The following is a 21,919-nucleotide window of genomic DNA, read 5'->3' on the forward strand; positions in this document are numbered from 1 at the left end:
CAATATATATATATATATATATATATATATATATATATATATATATATATATATATATATATATATATATATATAACACTTCATCGAGTTCCAAAATTCATTTTTTTATGTTGTTCACTGTGGAAGGATCGGAATGCGCTTAGGAAAAGACAGCTGTGCGTCCATTGTTTTGTGTGGTTCAATAAACACCAAAAGTGAAATTTGTCACGGCGCTTGTAACTCCACAGCGAAAACAAGGTGTGCTTTTATTATGGTGTCTGTGGTGACCCTTATATATTGTAGTTATATTGGTCATGGATGTCAAATCCATATTTAGGTATCATAAATGCAAGACCTATATGTTAGAACTGAAACTCCACCATTCATAGTGAATATGCGACTTTGATGTGTACTGGAGGGAGGGGTGATGTACGGTACCTTGGGTCCTGGTGGAAAATAGATCAGTGTCACTTTGATTTTTGTTCAATTTTCAACATTTTATGGGACAGAGCTCGAAGCATTCATTAGAAACAAGTAGCTGGTATGATGTACCTACTGTTTATTTGTGCCGTGTGTTATGTTTACTCTTTAGCACCTCATAAAACTTGCTTAAAGTTAAGGCATTGCAAGTTATAGTAGCTTACTAAACTAGTTAACACCAGTAGTTTGGGACCCGTATTTATCATTAGCTGTGAACATTCACAAGGGGCCTTGTGAATTCACAAGCTGGTGAACGGTTCACAAATTTGTGAATGATCGAAAGAGTTAAGCTTGTGAAGTGCTGCTAATGCCGTGAACTCATCCCAGCAGTGAGGTAAGTCTGCTCGTGGTGCAGGGGTCTTTTGGGTTAAGGGGTTGGGAGGCATTCACAAGAGACGAATTGGTGATGGTATAAATATAAACACAACCACTGCATCTGCCATCCACAGGTTTTTTCACCACAGAGAGGCTTCCTCAGTGGATGTGATGATGGAGAGTTAGGAAGCAATATCATTAAACTGGGAATGAATGATATTTGTGACAGACCTGGTGAGAATTGAGATAACCAACTGGTTACCCAGAAAAAAATCTTGTTTTGACCCTTCAGTATTTGGCAAAATGCACCTGTGCAATGAAGACAATTTTAGGTTATCACAACCAGCAATCTGTCAGGTGATCATGCAGACATTTGAAGCTCTAGTCTTTTGGAATAATAATGATAAAATTTGTTTCCAAATGGATACTAGAGATATTAAAAGGAATCTGGCAGAATATTCAAGGAATGCAGGCAGAATATTCAAAGAAGGCAAGCAGAATATTCAAAGAAGGCAAGCAGAATATTGAAGGAAAGCAGGCAGAATATCAAAGAAAACAGACAGTATTCAAAGAAAGCAGATAGAGTATTCAAAAAGCAGACAATATTAAAAGAAAACTGATAGAGTATTCAAAGAAAACAGAATATTCAAAGAAAGCAGACAGAATACAGTTAATTGTGCAGGAACCGTTAGACATATGAGATTGAAATACTGTATACATTTTCTGGTGTTTAAAAACAAGCTCTTCAAATCAGTAAGAACAAAATTTACTTTGATGCATTTTTTTTCCTCTCTCTTTACGAGAGGGGTAACGGTTTTTATTTTTGACGTTCTTTGACGGTTGGTGTTGCAGTGACCATTAGTCACATGAGAGTGAAATATACATTCTCAGGTGTGTAAACTCTAGCTCTTGAAACCTGTATGATAAAATTTTACCTTGGTGAAAATTCTGTAAAAAAAAATCTGACCCTTTTTGTGGGTCTGGGGATGGGGGCGCTGGGAGATTTGTGGTCTTGAGGGGTTAACCTGTCCTATCCTAACCTAACTTAACCTGTCAACTTAATCAACTGAAATTATCCAAACCTAACATATTGATAGAAAATTTGAAGTGACACCAAAATTAAGATATACCTTTGGAGATTGGCACTAAGCTCTGCTCTTGGTGGTACCTTCACTGGGGTGACAATACAGTATGTGTGATATAAACAAGTCTTTATGTATTTCACAGGTAAAATTTAAAAAATGCCCTGTATCGGTGGTATCTATGAAGGATAACAAGTAACCAGTGAAAGATTAGTTTCAATAGAAAATAAGGAAAGGCTATCCCCATTTGGCAAAGAATTAACATAAATTTTTATATTGAGTGAGGTATATGAGGGAGGGAGGGATGAGTTGGGGGGAGGGGAGTCAAATGGTGGGTGAGAGAGTGACTTGGAGGCGTTTTGTCTGCGGCCACCCTTTGCGGGATTAGGGCGTCGGGCTATAGATAGATAGAGTGAGTCAAATGTACTGTCACAATCTGTATATCATTAATGGTCATAATGTAAAAAGATTTCATATATTGCTTGTTTTTTATTACTTCATTGTGTTTGGACAGCACATAAAGTAACTATACAGTATAACATTTTGTGCATGGAAGTAGAAATTCTGACCGGTGCAGCTAACAGCTGCTGCACCATGGTTTTGTTCACTTGTCAGCCTCCATTTTAAAACACAGTCCCCAGGTACAGCACTCAAGGGTGCAATAAGAACACTGGAACAGAAAAAGAAAGAAAAAAGGAGCAGAAAACAGCCAGTCTTGAATAAATATAAGCAAGCATAAGTGAATTGTTTCATTTCATGTTTTAAGGCTTCAACATGCTTGCATGCATCGGCCTTTGTCACGTAATGGCGGCTGCTTGATCTCTGGTAGCTTGCTTATTCAGTCCGATATCCCTGAGGCCACACTAAATGACCTCATCCCAGGTCTATTCCAGTCTACCTCTTGCAACCTTGCCTCTTACGCTAACACTTCTCACTTTCTGCACCCAATTATCATCATCCCCCCCCCCCCATCCTTTCCACATGCCCACACCATGTCAATCCACCTCTTCCCATCACAACACCAGTACACTCCAGTCCAATCCTACCTCTCAACTCTTCCATTGTAAACTAGCCCCCCCCCCAGGCCTCTCACTCAAGGACACACTGCACGTCCACCTAATCAGATGTCATTTCTGTATGTTTGAGCCTGCGAATATCCACGTTTACTGGCCAGGGCTCCTTGCCATACAGCATTACACTTCTAACACATGCTGCATGCAAAGATGCCTTAAAATGGAGAGTCCACTCAATGTCAGGAGAGGCAACAGCTCCCTGAACTTCTTCCAACCATTCCTCACCCTAGCCGCAGAGCTAGCTCCAGGCCCACCTCCAGCACATAACATGAATATAGAAAACATTTGGCAATCTCAGTGACGATCATATGGCCACTAACAACCACAGAAGTGAAGAAAAACTACAAGCTTTGCACATGCTCTTCTTCAAAGCCCATCGTTTCTTTGTCTTATAAAGATAGTTTACTATGGTATTATCTTCATCTCTCTTAGATTTGTTGGTTTACTGTAGTGCAGGTAATAATTTGCCATACAAGTCAGATAAATAAGGCATTTAGCGATTGTTTTGCATTACTATTTTGGTTTGAAGTTGAAGGTTTTATTGTGGAAATACATGCCGTCTATCTATCTGTTGCCAGATACCTTAATCACGTAAGGGGTGGCCACAAACAGATCGCCTCAGTGTCACCTGATCTCCCACCATTTCACTGCCCTCCTTCCAGCTCATATCACTCTCTCTCTCATATACCTCTCCACTCCATCTCTTCATCCCATCCTTGTCCTCCTCCTCCCTCTCCTTCCCCTCCACCTCACTCACCTACACACTCTTCGTTAATCTCTCACTCTCCATACTTAAATAAAAATTCATAAGTTAAGTGTATAGTATCTTTACCTTTGCATTAAAAAAAATAAAAGAAGTAGAAGAAGAAGCTAGAAATCCCCATTTTTGGTGAGCTGGGCATGTTATTTGGCTGTCAAGGATGTTCTGGCATACAAAAATCCAGACAGGAGGGAAGTAGTCACCACATGACGGGGGTTGTGTTAACTCGTCTGACCCCTGATCAGACATAAACTCATGCTTTGCATCTTGAGAAAATGAGGAATTTTTGGAAAATCAGGCACATTGCAGGCTGCCAGATACCTAATTATCATACATAAGATGATGAACTCCTGATAGAAATTTTTTCGTCATCAGCCACTTCCTTTATAAAAGCCTACTAGTCTTGCTGAAATAGCCTTGAGTGTGGTATCATTGATAGTGAAAGAAAAATTTTTACTACTGTGAGGCTGAGTCCCACCACAGGCATAGGTGTTGAACATCTGCTGATAACATGAAAGAAATTTTTCAACATAGATCATAGCTTTATTTGATTGGGCCTGGAGGATGCAACACTAGGACCAGCATATTCTGAGGTTAGGACTGAAGGATACCAGTACTAAAGGACGCCAGCTTTAGGACTGGCATATGCCTAGGTTTGAGCTGCAGAAACAAGAACAGCATATTACATCACATTAAACTTACCAGTTCAAACAAATTGTTACACTTCCACCATTGGAGTTAAAGGAGGCTATCCATTCACCCCTGTTTGTCTTTGTCCACAAGATACTGTATCACAAAAAGTTATTGATGGACTTCAGTTAAATTTTGTAGTCATGTGAATTGATTGAATTTTGCTGGTGATCTGAGTTCAAGTCCTGGTTCAGAACTGTTTTTGGTTTGTTTGCTCACAAGATATCTGAGCAAGGTATTGATGGATTTCAGTGAAATTTTGTGGATGTGTGAGTCATGAGCCAAGGAAGAGTTAATCAGATTTTGGTGGTGGTCTGAATGCCTGGTATAGGCATTAACCTAGTAGAGGTTTGCACTCTATGAGCTCTGTCTGTTTTTTTTCCCACTGTGTTCCTTACATTTTTCACTACTTATCAAGGGACCAGATAATTTTGTTTGTTACTGTAACTGAAAGCAAACAATATATACTGCATATATACAGCTGCCATAAGCAGCATTAGGGTTCAGATGTGTTTACCAGAGCTAAAAGAGCTAGTTTATACGTTGCAGCACTGTAACTTCTTGTGATGGAAAGTGTTACGAGAAATACGTTGAGGAGATCTGGCCATGTGGAGAGTGTGAGACTAATGAAGAGAGTGTATGTGAGTGAGGTGGAGGGGGGAGAGGGAGGGGGAGGCCAAGGATGAGATGGAGGGATGGAGTGGAGAGATATATGAGAGAGGGGAGTATGAGCTGGGAGTAGGGCAGTGAAATGGCAGGAGACTGGGTGACATGGAGGTGATTTGTTTGTGGCCACTCTTTGTGGGATTAAGGCATCTGGCAATACAGTAGATAGATAGATAAACCATTATATTCAATACTTTACTCAACTAATGGTACCTGTACTAGAAATATTGTACAAGGTGGGGAAAACAGATTTTTGTTACATGACAGGTTTGACATTTTATCTTCCCCTTCCAGAAGCTTGCCAGGTGTCCATGATAGGTTGAAAACCTGAATAAACTGGATAGTCATAAGTTTCACCAACCTAGTTTTACCAGTAGTTGAAAATAGTGTCAGGATGATGATGATGATGATGGTGATATATCTAGGTCAGGATAGTTTAAATTTTCCTGTTTCTTCTATGTAGGTGTAAGTATATTTACGAGTCTGGATCTGGTATTAACCTCCTCAGTCTTTTTTTTTTTTTTTTTTGCTACTATAGCCTATTTGATCTGATCTGAGAAGAGACGAGCTTTAAGTTTTTGAAAGCTGACAGCTGATTGGTTGTCCGAGTGCATTCATTATTAATGACGTACAGTATTTTAAATTATTTTTATCATATTGGCTTCAATAACCATTTGACAGTAAGATTGCCCAAATAAAATGTTATACTGTCTGTAGTTATTTGCATAGTTAAAAATGGGGACTTAAAAAGTTTTATCAGATGGTCTAGATATGTGTGAAATTTTGAATTCCCAGAACAAATCAAAACACATCCAGGTAAAGTTTTATGAGTACCTTGATTTTTTTTTCTATGTTCAGGCAAGTTAAAGTACAGTAAATTACAGTGTGCCACTACTGAGATAGTTTGTAAAATATAACCCATTAATTGCAATGAAATATAACATATTCCCAGAATTTTGATGAATGATAGATGGGGGGCGGGAGAGGCCGCTCATGGAATGTCCTACTTGACTAAGCAGACAACAATCCAGATTTACGTGAGAGTGTTTTGCTGTCACATCAGTTTGCATTATGCTTTCTCGTTTACACATCATCAGTAAGTTTTCTATCATTTTAGTTTCGAATATCTAGTTTAGCAACTTACAACAGAGCTGTGACAAGGTATGGGCTGCGGGATATTTAAAAGTGATGGTGACATATAGCTTCGTCATCCGTGTCCACTAATCATTTTTCATTGAAATTCCGATGATTTACTAAGGAAGGTTTTACATAATGTCTCAGTAATGACATATTTTACCTTAATTTGCCTGAATATGGGGGAAGTCAAGGAACTAGTAAAACCTTACCTGAATGTGTAGTGTTTTGTCCTGAGAATTCAAAATATCGTATATATCTAGGCCATCTAATAGACTTTGTAAGGCCCCATTTTTTAAATTAATCTATGCAGGTAAAAATATGTGATATGTTATTTGGGCAGTCTTTGCATCAAACGGTTATCGTGATCCTTATGATACAAATGATGTAAAATGCTTTGTTAATAATGAATGCACTCTGACAACCAGTTAGCTGCCAGCTTTCAAAAACTTAAGGTACCGGTACCTATGTTTCTAATATTAACTACACTAGTACAGGACAGTGCTTAACATAGTGTTGCTTGATTATTGTGTCAGTGAACAGTGGGATGAAAAGTATAAAGTTCAGATTTGCATGCTTAAGATAAACTTATCACAATATCTTGCCCAAAAATGGATAATTTTTTAATCTTCATTGATACTAAGCATTCTTCCCAATATACTCATGGTGCTACTTAAAGCTGTAGATGCCTAACTTGTTTAAAAGTATACTGTTTATTGCTTATCAGCAAGTGATTCTTTACTGAGGTTAAATGCTGTAGACCATTGACTTTTCATGTTTGTGAATAGTTTGAGTGTCTGTGAAGTGTAGCTGATTACTGCAGTACTCAGTACTGATAGATAGCAGTTGATTGTCAATTTGTATGTAAACTGTTTTGTAATATACAGTATTTTGTGAACTTAAATTGGGTATGTAATGTACTTTGCAGAGGAGTTATAATTAGTCATATGTGGGGCCAGACGTCAGCCCGGGGTGTGTGGTCTCTCAGACTGTGGGGCGAACCAGGATGGAGACAGGATCTGCTGCAAGTCTAAAAGCTGCCCAAGAAGCAGCCGCAAAGGTAAGATTACTAATAATTATATGGAGATAACTAGAATGTTAGTCACATCTTTTACCTTCAAATAACAGCTGTTTAATACAGTATTGCAGTACAATATATTGGATAGCTATTGTACGGCTGATACTTGGTCTGTGAAAAATGATATAAGTATCATAAGTTTAGTGCTTGAAATTGTTTAGCAGAAAGATTTGTGGGTCACTGCTTACAGATTAATATGATTCATTGTATGTGTTTACAGGTTAACGCAATGTTGGTGGCATCAGGACAGTTGAAGCTCTCAGAGCTTAGCAAGAGAAATAAGAACAATAAATCTAATGACCTCTTTATTGATGAAGTGGTAATTAATGATACCCCCATGAGTGCAAGAAATTTTCTCACTAGATCATCTACTCAGGAGGAAATTAGTAAGGTAAGTACCAATGTGCCTTTGTATCATGAATTACAAAGCTGTTGTTTATTGTAATAAGAGTTGTTGTATGCCATCAGCTGTGGATGCACTTCCTGTAGTACATATTCTTGTGCAGTACTGGTAGCTGCTGTTCTCATGTGTTTACTGATGCATAGTTACCATACAGTACTTCCTTGTGCAGATGTCTGGTGCAGCTGTGTCAACTCGTGGCCGTTACATGAGTCCAGAGGAGCGTAAGACAGCTGGCAAGAAGCCTATTGACCGTCCTCTTTACCTCCATATTCAGGCAGTCAACCAACAAGATGTCAAAGGTGTTATATTGTCATCTTGTTTGCATTACCGTAGTACCTCGCCGGTATCATCTTAAGACCAAAGTAAAACTTCAAGAATCAAGCATTTTATAGATTTAAATTACTAGTAAATGCTTGCTGTAATGTGTAGTCAGTCTGTCCATAAAGCAGGAAACAAGGAAAGTGACTGATAGTTGTGTATTCCTCTTATGATGACAGAGGTAGCAATGGAATAAGAGGGATTGAATGATACAGTGTATATCAGGGATTCATTGTGCTTGTGATGAATGATCAGAATGTAGGGATTGATGTGGGTCCTGTGAATGATGTAAAATAGTTAATCCCTTGTTGTCATTTATGGTCCTAGGAGGACCCCAAATTAGGCTGCTGTAGTACTTATTATGCAAAGATCATTTTGTATCATATCATTGTATCGTTTACATAGGTTCCAGCATGCTTGCATGTGTTGGCTTTGGTCACCTATTGGCGGCTCTTCATGCTGCTCAATCTCTGGCAGCCTTCCTGTTCAGTCTTTTATCCATGAGGCCTCAGTATGATCTTTTCCCAGGTCTTTTTTCAGTCTGCTTTTTGCAGCCCTACCCTATGCAGTCCCTTATCCCTGAGGTCTCAGTATTGCCTCATCCCAGTTTTTTTTCGGTCTGCTTCTTGTAACCCTTCCCTCAAGATTCACACTTGTCAATTTCTGCACCCAGTTGTCATCCTCCATCCTCTCCGCATGCCCAGGCCATCTCAGCCTGCCCCTCATCACAACACCGTTACACTCCAGTCCCATCTTTCCTCTCAGCACTTCAATTCCAAACCTAGCCCCTCCAGGCCATGCATTCAGAGATGCTATATATCCATTTAATTGTTGTCATTTCGGAGATGATAACATTTGAATTCCATATAGGATTGGATATTGTTGTTCATTTTTGCCGTTGTGCTAAGTGAAAATCTATTTTTTTCCCCAGCCATCAACAGTAAATGAAAGAGATATACTACTCACCATCTCTAATTTGAAAACATCTGTCACCTGTTCGATGTCACAGGAGACAATTTCAGACATTAAGATAGCTTGTTCAGGAGACACAGTAACCCTTGCTGCAACATGGAACACCATTTTGCATCACCTAACATCTATCTATCTATCTATTGCCAGACGCTATAATCCTGTAAGGGGTGGCCATTTGACTTTGAGTTAGTTGTTTTACGGGGAGGGGCACTAACCCTCCACCAATCCACTTGTTGACATGTAGGGAGCACGTATGGTTTGGTATATGGTTACCACCCAGCGTTGTGAATGGTTTCTTGGCTTACAGGAAACCATTTGGCTTGTCACTCAATGTAAAGCCACGTGTAAAGGAAAGAAAAGCAATAAGAAATGACAGGAAAGATGAGAGAAATAGGAAGAGAGGAGGGCAGGCTCAGTAAAAGAATGATGAAGGCTAAGGAAGGAGTAGGCACCACTACATTAAGTGAGTGGATGTTGGTCGCCACCACCCACCACAACACGCCATGCAATAAAGCTACAGTACCTGGAAAAAAAAAATCATGACATCAGAGGAAGCCTTGGTTTGTTAAAGTATTTGGATGCCCGACACTGAACATCATTGCCACATTATTATAACACTTTTTAGTACAGTCAGATGAATACAGTTTGGATAAAGATTCAAGTTTTCAGCACATGTCCACAAAAAACATAATTTTGTTTGTGAGAGCTGAATGGCTGGGTGTAATGATGATGTTGCAGTGATTGGAGCTGGAGGTGTTTATTGGTTTAGTTTTTTTTACTGATAGGATTTCCTAACAACAACAAAATTAGTCTGGTGAACGCCGAAATATTATTCGTAGGTGTGCTAATGGCAGATATGCTTGAGATACTTTTTGAAGCATTTGATTGGTATGATTTCCCTTGTGTGAACAGTATCCCATTGTGTTAGCTTTAATAAATAAGTAAATGCACCAGCTGCAGTGAAAGGGTTAGTGTTTACAGGACCTCAAATTTTTCCAAATCCTTTTGGTATGATTTTGGATTTTATTAGTCAGTGCTTGTATCTGAGTTGTTGATCAACCCCATTCTGACTGTGCAGACCCATCAACCACAGGCAAGCAGCTGCCCTGTTCCATTCATTGAATCAATGTTCCCTTGTGGTTGACAGTTTCACCAAAGCAAAGTGCAGTGAAAAGTGTGGAAGTTTGGGTCTTGGGTGGATGCCGCATTTGTGTCTCCACTCAGTTAACAGGCATCATAGTAGGCTGCACTTCACATGATTTGGTTATATGATTACCACCCAGCATTGTAAATGGTTTCCTGGGTTACAGGAAACCATTATACATGTCACTTAGTGTAGAGCCACTTGAAGTGAAAACTGAAAAGAACAGTGATTAACCCTTTAGTGCCCAGACTTCCTGTGGGAGGGAGTTTGCTGGAAGGGTACTAAGCGTACCGCCCTCCGCCTATCGGCTCACAGTCCCGAAGCTCATAGGTCCCTATCCGGGGGTTCCCTTCTTTCTTAAATTTTGAAAATGCCCAGTTCCGTCCTTTATAGAAGACTTTGAGTGCCATTGGGTTAAAAGTAACAGGACTGAAGGGGAGAAGTAGGAAGAGAGGAGGGCAGACAGAAATAAAATGGTAAAGATGAAGGAAGAAGTATGAAGACTGTGTCAAGTGATTGGATGATGGTTGCCACCACTGCAGTGTGTGTGTGTGTGTGTGTGTGTGTGTGTCATGGTGGAGGGTATTCTGTTATGGCATTGTGCAGGGCGCTCACCATCCACTCACACGATGTACCATAGTGCTGCTCTCAGGTGTCTGCTCTTTCCTCCCCTCCATCCTTCTTTCAATCCATCGGATTGTCTTTCTTTCCTTCATTCTTTCCTTGTCCTTCTGCTTATGGGTGACTTTACACTCCCTCTTCTAACTTTCTCTCCTTGAATTTTTCCTCTTCCTTCTGCCAGTGAGTGACTGTACACTGAGTGACAAGCCAAATGGTTTCCTGTACACCAGGAAACCATTGACTACGCTGGGTGGTAACCATATAACCAAATTTTGGCACCTGGTGGTTTAGTGGGTAATTACGGCGCTCCAGTCAGATTGAGCTGGTGAAGGTTTATATCCAAGGGATGGTTGGGGTTTATTGCTCACGTAATGCTACTTGGATTAGTGAGGCTGGTCACTGTCATCTTAAATGTCAGGACCAACTTGCCCAGCCCCAGGCTCCTACTCTCCTCATGGGGCAACGTAGGATTGGATGATGGATGAATGGACTTTTTTATAATGATCTTTTTGTATTATTGGATGTGTGTGTGTGTGTGTGTGTGTGTGTGTGTGTGCTGTTCATTAGTACCTACATTATGTTCAGTAGTTTTTCATTTTTGTCATTGTCAATGGCTTATTTGTTGTTTACTTTTGTGAATTGAGTTTCTGTCATGAACAAGTTATTCCCAGTTTGCTTTGTTGAAGATTTAATTTGTGCAGTATGTTTGTAACTTTTAATCATGTGGTTATACTTTGACAGTTGCTGTGGGTCGCATCATGCACATCATAATGGAGCACAGTCACCGGCGTGCACAAGGCATGCAGCGGCCACGGGGACCCAGACCCAATCCTGCACCTGGTCTGATGGGACCTCGTCCAGGAAGTGGGCCTAGAGGTCCACGGCCCCTTGTTTTTCGACCCTCCAGACCAGACATGTCAGCCCCACCCCCGCAGACCCAGCCACCTCCCCCTATTGCTAATGTAAGCATATTGTCATTGTGGCTGTGCAGGTTATATATAGCACAGAAATATAATGTGAACTGTAAGGTAAGAGGTGGATAGTGACCATCGTCCCTTGAGGTATTACCATGGGAGTCATTTGGGGCCAAAAGCCCAGTAACATGCCATGTGCTGCACTCATATTTACACCAAGTCCAGGTTATAATTAGTACACAGCCTATCTGATGGAGCCAGGATTCCATGGGCTTGAACGATAAGTGAATGGAAGTGTGACCCATTGAATTGGGAAAACTTAGGCTGTCAGGACATTGCTACTCCACCCTGTCCTAGGGTGGGAGAGGAGGTCCAGTTGATGATGATGATGATATACAGCTACAATCTGCTCCCAGATTTTATGGGAAAATATACTGCCTAACATGTTTCCTGATTACCGTGGTGATGACCTAAAGGTTTTGCAGGGTGTTAGACTACTTGTACCATGAAACAAAGAATCAAGGATAACATGAGCATGAGGTACACAGTCAATTACTTCAGCACAGGATCTAGCTTTCCCATGTTACATCATGCTGCAACACTCCCACCACAAAGAAACAAAAGCAGATAAGTTCACAACAGTATGTAGAGTAAATTGGATGGCACCTTGAGTTTTGTGGTAGATTTCTGATTTAGTAGATGTAGAGGCGTAGGTAGACCACTTGATGGTAAACCAGTAGAATCTAGGATGATAGGAGTCACTGGAGATTGTGAACAAATTCTGCTACCTTCAGATAACATCAGTACAAGGGATGATGCTTAGCATAGTGCCATTGCCAAGGTGCAAGAAGAAGTTAAATTGCAACCCATCATATAATCTTGAGCGTTGTCTTTGTCAGCATGAGGGAAAAGGTTTGGTTCGTGTGTTAGGAGTGTCTTATTGTATGGCAGCAGAACATGGAATGTGAAGGTGGGGGATATAATGAGACTGGAACAGAGTGGCGTGAGAATGATTTGATGGGCATGTGAAGTAAACCTGGATGACAGAATATCTTCAGAAGAACTGAGAAGATGTCTGGGAGTGGAAAGTTTCAGAATGGAAATGGGAAGGAGTTTGAAATGGTTTGGACATGCAGAGAGGATGGGCCAGAGAAGTTGGATGAGGAAGTTAAGATGTGTCAAGACACCAGGCTGTGTTGAGGATGAGGAAGTTAAGATGTTTGAGACACCAGGTTGTGTTGATGGAGAGTTAGACTGAGGAAGACATGTGACAAAGTGGTGTATGTACTTAGCTCAGCTCGAGAGATAATACTAGAGAATTGGTACAGAACAAAGAAAGGTTGGGGAGTGGTATCATGTGAACTTATCTAACTCATGTCAGGTGGTGGTACCGGTATTTGAATGAAATATAAATGATATCCATGTAATAACACAAGCTGCCAGTTTGCTATGAAAGCTTCTTGCCCTATATTATTTTGAAGTGCCTCACATTTCAGTTTGTTATTTTTGCACTTGTATGTGACTGAAAAGAATTTTGCATTCTTCAGATACTGCGAGAAAAGGTTTTCTTACCTGTCAACCTCGGCATCCCTCCTGCTGATATTCGATTACGGTTAGTTGGGGAGAACGGTATGAACCTGCGCTACATCGGAGAAGAAACTGGTGTAGCCATTTCCCTGCGAGGCATCGGGTCTGGATATCAAGAACCAAACACTGGCCAGGAAGCACAGGATTCCTTACACTTTTACTTAGAGTGAGTGATGAATGATACTACCAGTTCATGTGAACCAAATGCTTTGTATGCTCTCTTTTAACGAGTCATCGCAATAAGAACTGGTTGAGGGAAACTAGTAGATTTATTGAAAATGATGGGCAGTTCATGACAAGGTTGTCAAGTGAATCATGCATTAGCAGATGAGGCCACCAGGGGTTACATTGACCCCTAGATTGCAGCATACAGGTACCTGTCAAGGCATTGATGATAGGTATGGGGAAAATGACCTTCTTTGGTTGAATTTCCTTATAAATTCCCACTGTGCATTAATATAAATCCATACACAAGTAACTTAATTCTTCTGCAAGTAAATGAAATATACCGGAATTTTCTAGGCACTTCTATCCACTAAAGTGATGAAATGAAATTTTGGTCTCACAGTTTCCCTCATGCTAGCACATCAGACAGCCCAGCAGCTGAAAAATAATCAGCACCACTGTACACATAAGTATTAATGTGTTCTGTGCCACTTTGATTTATGTTCTTTACTCATACTTAGAAAAAATGTATTTCTTTGATGCCTGTTTTGGTGATGGCAGTGGCAGTGGTATAGTTGGTTTGCATTCATCTGATGGAACTGGGCCTCTCCCACAATTTGGATATTAAGTTTTGGTTGCAAAAATTTGGTAGGCCTTATTTGTGAGATAGGAATGGGTTCCCAGGTGAATACTTTATACTGTTTTTACCCTAACCTGGCCCAGAGCTTCATCCTTTAGCAGCGTATTTTACTTAGTTCAGCGGCACAAAAAGACAGTGCTACAGCTCTATGCCCTTCCCATAGTACTTTCTCTGGACTAGTATCACCTTCTAGTGGCAGTCTGTTACTATAACTACGCATTCAAGATGGATAGATTGAAATATTAGGCCAAGGGAGATTGACCTTTCATTGTGAATACAAAATAGCCATCAACTAATTTGAAAGGCTAATGGATCTCCCTCAAGTTGGAAATACTCTCTGTAGTAATGGCTGTTTGGAATAGCAAAGGGCTGGCCGGTTAGGGAGGGTGGTGGTAGGAGCAGCAGTCAACATGGCATTGCTTATCCTCTCCTACTGTCCTATTTTGTTGCCAACTGTGGGAGCTTTTTGTATTATTGCACCAGGAAGTCTGACTACGCATCAGTTTCAGCACCATCAGTGTAACTTGGATCACTGACTTTTAGTTAGCATGTGGCTGCTGTGGTCAAACATAGCCTTTTCTCTCCTCCCAGGAGGTGAAAATTTCCAGGGGTCAGCTAAGGGTGTCCTATGTTGGGGAATAAGAGATGAGCACCATGGCTTCCCTCCCCAAACTACTGGCCAATCAGATGCTCTCATTTGGTGTCAATATAATACTTAAATTTTGAATGATTGGTTATCATCCTTGAAGAAGCCCTTCAGCCCACCAAAAAACTCTCCAGATAGGTTTGTTACAGTTTAGGAGTTAACACCATTAATTATAGTGGTTAGCTTTTAGCATATTTCTTTCTCTCTCTCTCTCTCTCTCTCTTTTAATGTATTAAAGACAGAACCAAAGATGGTAAGCTGCAAGAAAGTTGCTCTTTCAAAGAAATTAGAGTAAAAGATACCCAGAGATTCATTCATTTTAAGATTCAGTACTTGGATACATTGCATTTACAAATTTTGAGGTCATAGGCAGAGGGGAATCAAGATTGAGGAAGCAAGTTCCACAATTGACCTTTTTGCATAAATGGACTGATAGTATAGATTGACTCTAACAATACAGAGCTGAACAGAAAGTGTGTGAGACTGCATTGCTAGACTGGATCTGCATGGCCTTCATAATGGGGGAGAGATGCAAGTAGACAGTTCAGAAGAGCAGTGATCATTAGAACGGTGATAGATAAGTGATAGAGTTGTAAGTATGGTGAAGAGAGTTGAATGGGGTCAGTAAGAGGAAGGTAGTTAAAGAGATGAAAAGCTTTTGATTCCATCCAATTTAGAAGAACAGTCCAGCACAGTACGATGCACGCCCTCCACACATGAGGGCCATACAGTACAGTACTCCACACAGGGGCAAGTAAGGTTCCTATACATTACCAGCAGCTGTGCAGGAGGAGAGAAAGTACGGAGTCAGTTTATCACACTCAGCCTTCAGGAAGCCAATTTTGCCAGGGGAGGAATGTGATTTTTCCATGGTAGATTTTGAGAGAAAGATAAGCCATGAATATTTAAAGATAATGAAGGACTCATGTGTCATTGAATATTAAGGGATAATCTTTTCAAAGATTTTGGCAGGTTGAAAGATGGAGGAATTGAGTTTTTGGTGCATTAAAAGTTAAAATTTTAGCCAAGTGAGAACTAACAGGCAGTTCAGAAACCAGACAGGTTCTGGACATGTTTATGTATGCTGTGTGAGCTCCCACATAGGGTCATTCACTAGCTCCATACCACCATACGCCACAACGCTTGTGTACAGACAGAAGCTGCATATTCCCCACTCCACACACCCTGTCTAGAACTCTTACATTAAACAACTGCCAGTACATACAGTGCACACTGTGAATAACACTGTGCAAAATAAATAATCCTAGTTAGGCCAGCCCCCTGTCATTTGATTGAGGGAGAGTATGTTAACATATCACATATGGCCAAGAAAAAATTTACAGTTACAGCTCTGCCCATGATGATAGCATTTAGGGTGAGTTATTGTGATGAGTATTGAACCAGGTATAAAGGGCGATGTAGAGCTACTCTCAGGTGACAGCGCTTTCCTTTCTTCTTTCTTTCCTTTCTTTCTCTTCTGTCTTTCTTTCCTTCATTCTTTCATCTTCCTTCTGTCTACGCGTGACTTTACATTGAGTAACAAGCCAAATTGTTTCCTGTACACCAGGAAACCATTTACTATGTTGGTGGTAACAATATAACCAAATTATGGCACTTGATGGTTTAGTGGGTAATTAAGGCACTCCAGTTGGATTGACCCTGGGCAGACGTTTATCTAAGGGGTGGTTGGGATTTTTTGCTCACGTCATGCCACTCAGGGATGAGTGAGGCTGGTCACTTTCATCTTAAATATCAGGACCAACTTGCTTAGCCTTAGGCTTCTGTGCTTCTCTTGAGGCAACACAGGACTGGATGATGGTGATGATGATAAAGGGTGAAGGGTAAGCTCAAAGTCTGTTGGAACTTTCTACTTTATTCTTGACTAGATGCTCACAGAATCTGCCCAATTCGAGCTCAGCCTCTGAACTTACACTGACAAGCTGGCCTGCATCTCACTCCCCAGTCTGTAGACCTGAACTCAGCATAAATGGCAGGCGACACCAACTGAGGCTGCAAAAATGTGTCACGTAGGCCGGGCCACACTTATAACACACATACATACTATTAGATATACACTAGTATATATTGACATCCTTACCCTGCCCTAGGGTGGGAAAGGAGGTCCGGATGATGATGATATATTGACATCAGTTTAGTTGTAAGAAATTATTAAATAATTTGTAACTATTGATCATAGTTGCCAACACCCAGAAATATAGTTGTTACTCCCGTGAGTGTGTGTGTGTGTGTGTGTGTGTGTGTGTGTGTGTGTGTGTGTGTGTGTGTTTTAGGTGGAGCTGAGGATTTTAAATGTTTGAATGAGGAGGGATTCAATATATGGCTTATTTTACTGTATTCTGTTGACAATTTTACTTTAATATCTTTCATTTTCTAATTCCAGACCCTTCACATCCCATTTATTGATGAGAAGTATGATTAGGAAGATTGATTAACATGAGATATTTGCAGCTAGTTTTATTAGACATGATGATGATGATGACAAAAAATATAATTTTGGCAGGCATGATAACCAAGAGAAGTTCAATGAAGCCAAGGATCTTGTTGTCAACTTGGCTCAGACCGTTATAGCTGAGATCCAGCAAGAAATACAACAGCAGCAACAGCAGCAGCAGCAGCAACAGCAACAGCAGCAACATCATCATCCACAGCAGCATCAGCAAGAGCATCAACAACAGTTACAGCAGCCCGCTCCGTTGTTCTCCCAGCCTCCTCCACAGCAGCCAGAAGTTGCTCTAGGTTAGTGCTTCAGTTCTGAACCTTGCTGGATTGATGTACCCCTAGCTTTTAGTGTGTGGTATTGCATGTTCCCTCTTAATAGTTCTATGTTTTTATATAGATAACATGTAGCAACACAATGCCACCATTACTTATGACCTGAGAGTATGTTCCAGTCTAGATCAGGGTACTGTATATACCATGCTCTCTCTCTCTCTCTGTCTCTCTCTCTCTCTCTCTCTCTCAGCCATCACATTTCAGATTAGAAGTGTGGATCATTGTATGATTTTCCCTTTAAGGTAAATTATGGGATAGACATGAGAATTAAACCCCAAACCATTAAATGATTTTCATACTGCTGCCTGTAATCTAGGACAGTTAGAATGTGAAACTTTCATCAGGAAACCTTATAAGGGAAAATACTGTTAACCTTGTAATTGTTTTAACAGTATACAGTTATGGTACCTGTAGTGGTAGGTGGACGCGCTCACCATCCACTCACTTGATGTAGTGCTGCTCTCGGGTGTCTGCCCTTTCCTCTCCTCCATCCTTCTTTCCTTCCATCCTCTACTGTCTTTCTTTCCATCATTCTTTCATTGTTCTTCTGCCTAAGGGTGACCACACTCTCTCTTCTGTCTTTCTTTCCTTCATTCTTTCCTCTACCTTCTGCCTGTGGGTGACTCTGCACTGAGTGACATCTGGCCATAGACAGATAGACATGTATTATGTGCTGAATTTGTTCCTTTTACATATTCCTTGTTTTGCATGAGCATCTCAAGAACATATGAGGTGTTCTTTCGGTGAATAAATGGATGTAAAGCCTTCCTTTCCCCTCACGCTAGTTCCCTCATGTGAGGTGCTAATCTTGAATTTTATTGAATTTAGGCTGCACTTGTTCAGCCTATACACACACAGCAGCGTCCTTATCTAGTAACAGACTTCAAGTAGCTTCTTTCACTTCTCTCTGGACTTACACTACACCATCCAGACCACAAAACTAACTCTATACCCCCCCCCTGGGGGTAGGGGGGTTTCAAGAATACTCCCCCAGTATCCCTGCTTGTCGTACGAGGCGACTAAAAGGGTTGGTGGTGGGTTAGTGCCCCACCCCGTAAAAAGAACTAACTAAAAAAGTAAATAAAGCGCCTCGGACCCGGACGGACCATATGTTGATGACTAGGGAACGGACAAAGGACATTCTGAGAGTAGGAACGTGGAATGTGAGAGGAGTGAATGATGAATTGAAAGAGAGAGAGATTGTCCAGGTGCTTGAGGATGCAAAAGTGGATATATGTGGATTGACTGAAACTAAATGGAAAGGTGAAAGGATGAGAGAATGGGAATACGGTGTAGGTATATGTGCGGGAGTCAGTGAGAATGAGAGGGCAAGAGAGGGAGTATGTCTGATGATAAGCAAGAAGTGGAAGGAGAATATAAGAGAGTATGGAACAGTGGGTGCAAGGATTGTATGGGTGAGGATGAAAGTAGATATACAAGCATGGGCGATTGTATGTGTATATGCTCCAACAGAGGATCGAGTGGCAAGAGTGAAAGATGAGTTTTGGGCGAGAGTAGAAGCATGTATGGACAAGTTTGAGAGGAGCGAGAGAGTGCTGTTGATTGGAGACATGAATGGCAAAGTCGGGAATGTACGAGTGGATGGAGTGGTTGGTCAGTGGGGTGTGCCAGCGGAAGTAGATGGGAATGGTAGTGCTTTGGTGGACATCTGTGCTGGTAAGGGGTTGGCAATAGCCAACACCTACTTTCGTCATAAGATGATCCACCGGTATACATGGAGAGTAATGAGGAGGATGGATGGTGAACTTGTTGAACGAAAGGCAGTGATAGACTACGTGTGTGTGGATGAGCGAATGAGAAGACAAGTGTTGGATGCAAGGGTGTGGAGAGGGTGGGGGAATGGAGTCTCGGACCATCACTTAGTGATGGCCAAGGTAGAGCTGCAAAGAAAGTGGTTGAGGAGGCGAAGGGGAAGACAGGAGGAAGCAGCTCCTGTGAGAAGAGTGGAGAAATTGCAAGATAGTGAGAAGAGGACAGAGTATAAGAGCATAGTGGAAGAAAGATTGGGAAGGTATGAGCTAGAGCAGATGGAAGGGGTGGAAGACGTATGTAAGATATTCACGGAAGAGATAAGCACAGCGTGTGAGGCGGTTTGTGGAGTGAGGAGGAGATGCAAGGGTGTGCAAGGGACAGCATGGTGGAATGATGAGGTGAAACGAGCTGTGGAACAAAAGAAGAAGGCATATGGTGAATGGTTGGCGAGTAGAGGTAGGGGAGAAGATGAGAGAGAGAAGAGAGAAGTATATGTGAGCAGGAGAAGGGAGGTTAAGAGACTGGTGAAGGAGAGTAAGAAGAAAGTGGATGAAGAGTTTGGGAGGAATCTGAGTGTGAAATGGAGGGAGAGTAAGAAATTGTTTTGGAAGGAGGTAAAGAAAGTAAGGCAGTGTGAAAGGGGAAATAGTAGGGGAGTGAAAGATAGGAATAATAGATTGTTGGTGGAGAAGAGAGAGAAATTGAGGAGATGGAAGGAGCACTTTGAGGATTTGTTGAATGTAGAGAGTGAGAGCAGTGTGAGTATAAGTGGTTGGGGAATGGCTGGGAGAAGAAGAGATGAGAGGAGGGAGGAAGAGATCAGTAGGTCGGAAGTAGTGGAAGCGATGAAGAAGATTAAGCTGGGAAAGGCCCCAGGAATTGATGGAGTGTGTGGTGAAATGCTTAGGTATGGGGGTGAGATTGTTGTGGAGTGGATATGGAAGTTGTGTAGATTGGCTTGGGAAGAGGGAAGGGTTCCAGAGGACTGGAAATCAGGTATAATTGTTCCTCTGTACAAAGGAAAAGGGGAGAGAGAAGTATGTGGTAACCATAGGGGTATTTGCCGTCTTAGTGTGACTGGTAAAATATATGGTAGAATACTCATTGATAGGGTTAGGCATATGACAGAGGAGCTAGTTGGAGAAGAACAAGGGGGATTTAGGAAGGGAAAAGGGTGTGTAGATCAGATATTTGTTCTAAGATGTTTAGTGGAGAAGTATCTAGAGAAGGGAAGGAAAGTGTACGCTGCCTTCATGGACTTGGAGAAAGCTTATGACAGAATAGATAGGAAAGGTATGTGGAAGGTATTAAGAATATATGGAGTGGAGGGGAAATTGTTGAGTGCTGTGAAGAGTATGTACGAGGGAGCTAGGGCTACGGTGCGAGTGGATGGTGAGCTGAGTGAGTTCTTTGATCTCAATGTGGGACTGAAACAGGGGTGTGTAATGTCTCCTTGGCTGTTTAATATATATATGGATGGGGTCGTAAAGGAGGTACAAGGTAGGGCAGTGGATGTGGGGGTGGCCTTAATGAATGAGGGTGAGATTTGGAAGCTTCCGGTGTTGCTGTTTGCTGATGATACAGTATTGTTGAGTGAAGATGAATGGGAGTTGCAAGGTTTGGTGAATGAATTTGGGACAGTGTGTAGGAGGAGGAAGCTGAAAGTTAATGTAAACAAAAGTAAAGTTATGGTGTTTGAGAGGAATGAAGTCACAGAGTGTGCAGTGAGGTTGGATGGTGAGGATATGGAGAATGTGAGTGCATTCAAGTACTTGGGTAGTGTGATGAGTAAGGATGGAACTTTGGGGGATGAAGTACGTGAAAGGGTACAGCAGGGAAGGAAGGTTGTTGGCACACTGAAAGCAGTGATGAGAAATAGGGAGGTGAGTATGGAAGTTAAGAAGTCACTGCATGATGGTATTGTGATCCCTACCCTGACGTATGGAAGCGAGGCGTGGACCTTGCAAGAGGGGAACAAGTCAAGAGTGAGAGCAGTGGAAATGAGTTACTTGAGAGGAGCATGTGGAGTGACATGGAGGGACAGGTTGACGAATGAAGAAGTGAAGGAACGTTGTGGGGTAGATGTGGATGTGGTTGAAAAGATTAGGAGAAATACACTGAGGTGGTTTGGACATGTGGAGAGGATGGAGAATGAAAGACTGACTAAGAGGGTGTATGTAGGTGAGGTGGAGGGAGGGAGAGGGAGGGGTAGACCGAGGATGAGGTGGAGGGATGGAGTTGAGAGGTATATGAGGGAGGGGGGGGTGAGTTGGGGGGAGGGGAGTCAAATGGTGGGTGACAGAGTGACTTGGAGGCGTTTTGTCTGCGGCCACCCTTTGCGGGATTAGGGCGTCGGGCTATAGATAGATAGATAGATAGTTTATAACTTCCCATATTATGCACTGATTTTGTGTGTATTACATATGTCTAGTCATTCCAAACCATTTCAGCAACATTGAGTTTTTTTTTTTTTAATGGATATTTCTTAGTGGAGTGCATTTGCTTAGTTTTCACCGGCATGTCCTCAGTTATTTTGTGAATTATTCCTCGATTCATTCCGAATCACAGGATGCTAAAAATTACATTGCCAGGTGCTCCAGACGATTCTCTTCATGTTGGTAAAGAAAAAAAAAATGATTTTCGAAACTTGAAAAAATAGTCTCGGCGCTGGCCAGGGGCGCCCGTC

General features: G+C 41.4%; 1 protein-coding gene across 1 annotated transcript in view; it reads left to right on the forward strand.

Moving 5' to 3' along the window:
• Positions 1-7,111: 7,111 nt before the first annotated feature.
• The window catches only part of LOC145417326 (uncharacterized), a 56,373-nt gene continuing 41,565 nt past the window's right edge, over positions 7,112-21,919 (forward strand). The window contains exons 1-6 of the mRNA XM_080286004.1: positions 7,112-7,239; positions 7,478-7,648; positions 7,830-7,959; positions 11,457-11,677; positions 13,177-13,382; positions 17,189-17,424. Of these exons, the coding sequence (XP_080142130.1) occupies positions 7,186-7,239; positions 7,478-7,648; positions 7,830-7,959; positions 11,457-11,677; positions 13,177-13,382; positions 17,189-17,424 (1,018 nt within the window). The 5' untranslated portion in view covers positions 7,112-7,185. The remainder of the gene's footprint in view (positions 7,240-7,477; positions 7,649-7,829; positions 7,960-11,456; positions 11,678-13,176; positions 13,383-17,188; positions 17,425-21,919) is intronic.

Source organism: Coenobita brevimanus, chromosome 110, assembly GCF_032717465.1.
Source record: "Coenobita brevimanus isolate Jiangsu-jjx chromosome 110, ASM3271746v2, whole genome shotgun sequence".
NCBI lineage: Eukaryota > Metazoa > Arthropoda > Malacostraca > Decapoda > Coenobitidae > Coenobita > Coenobita brevimanus.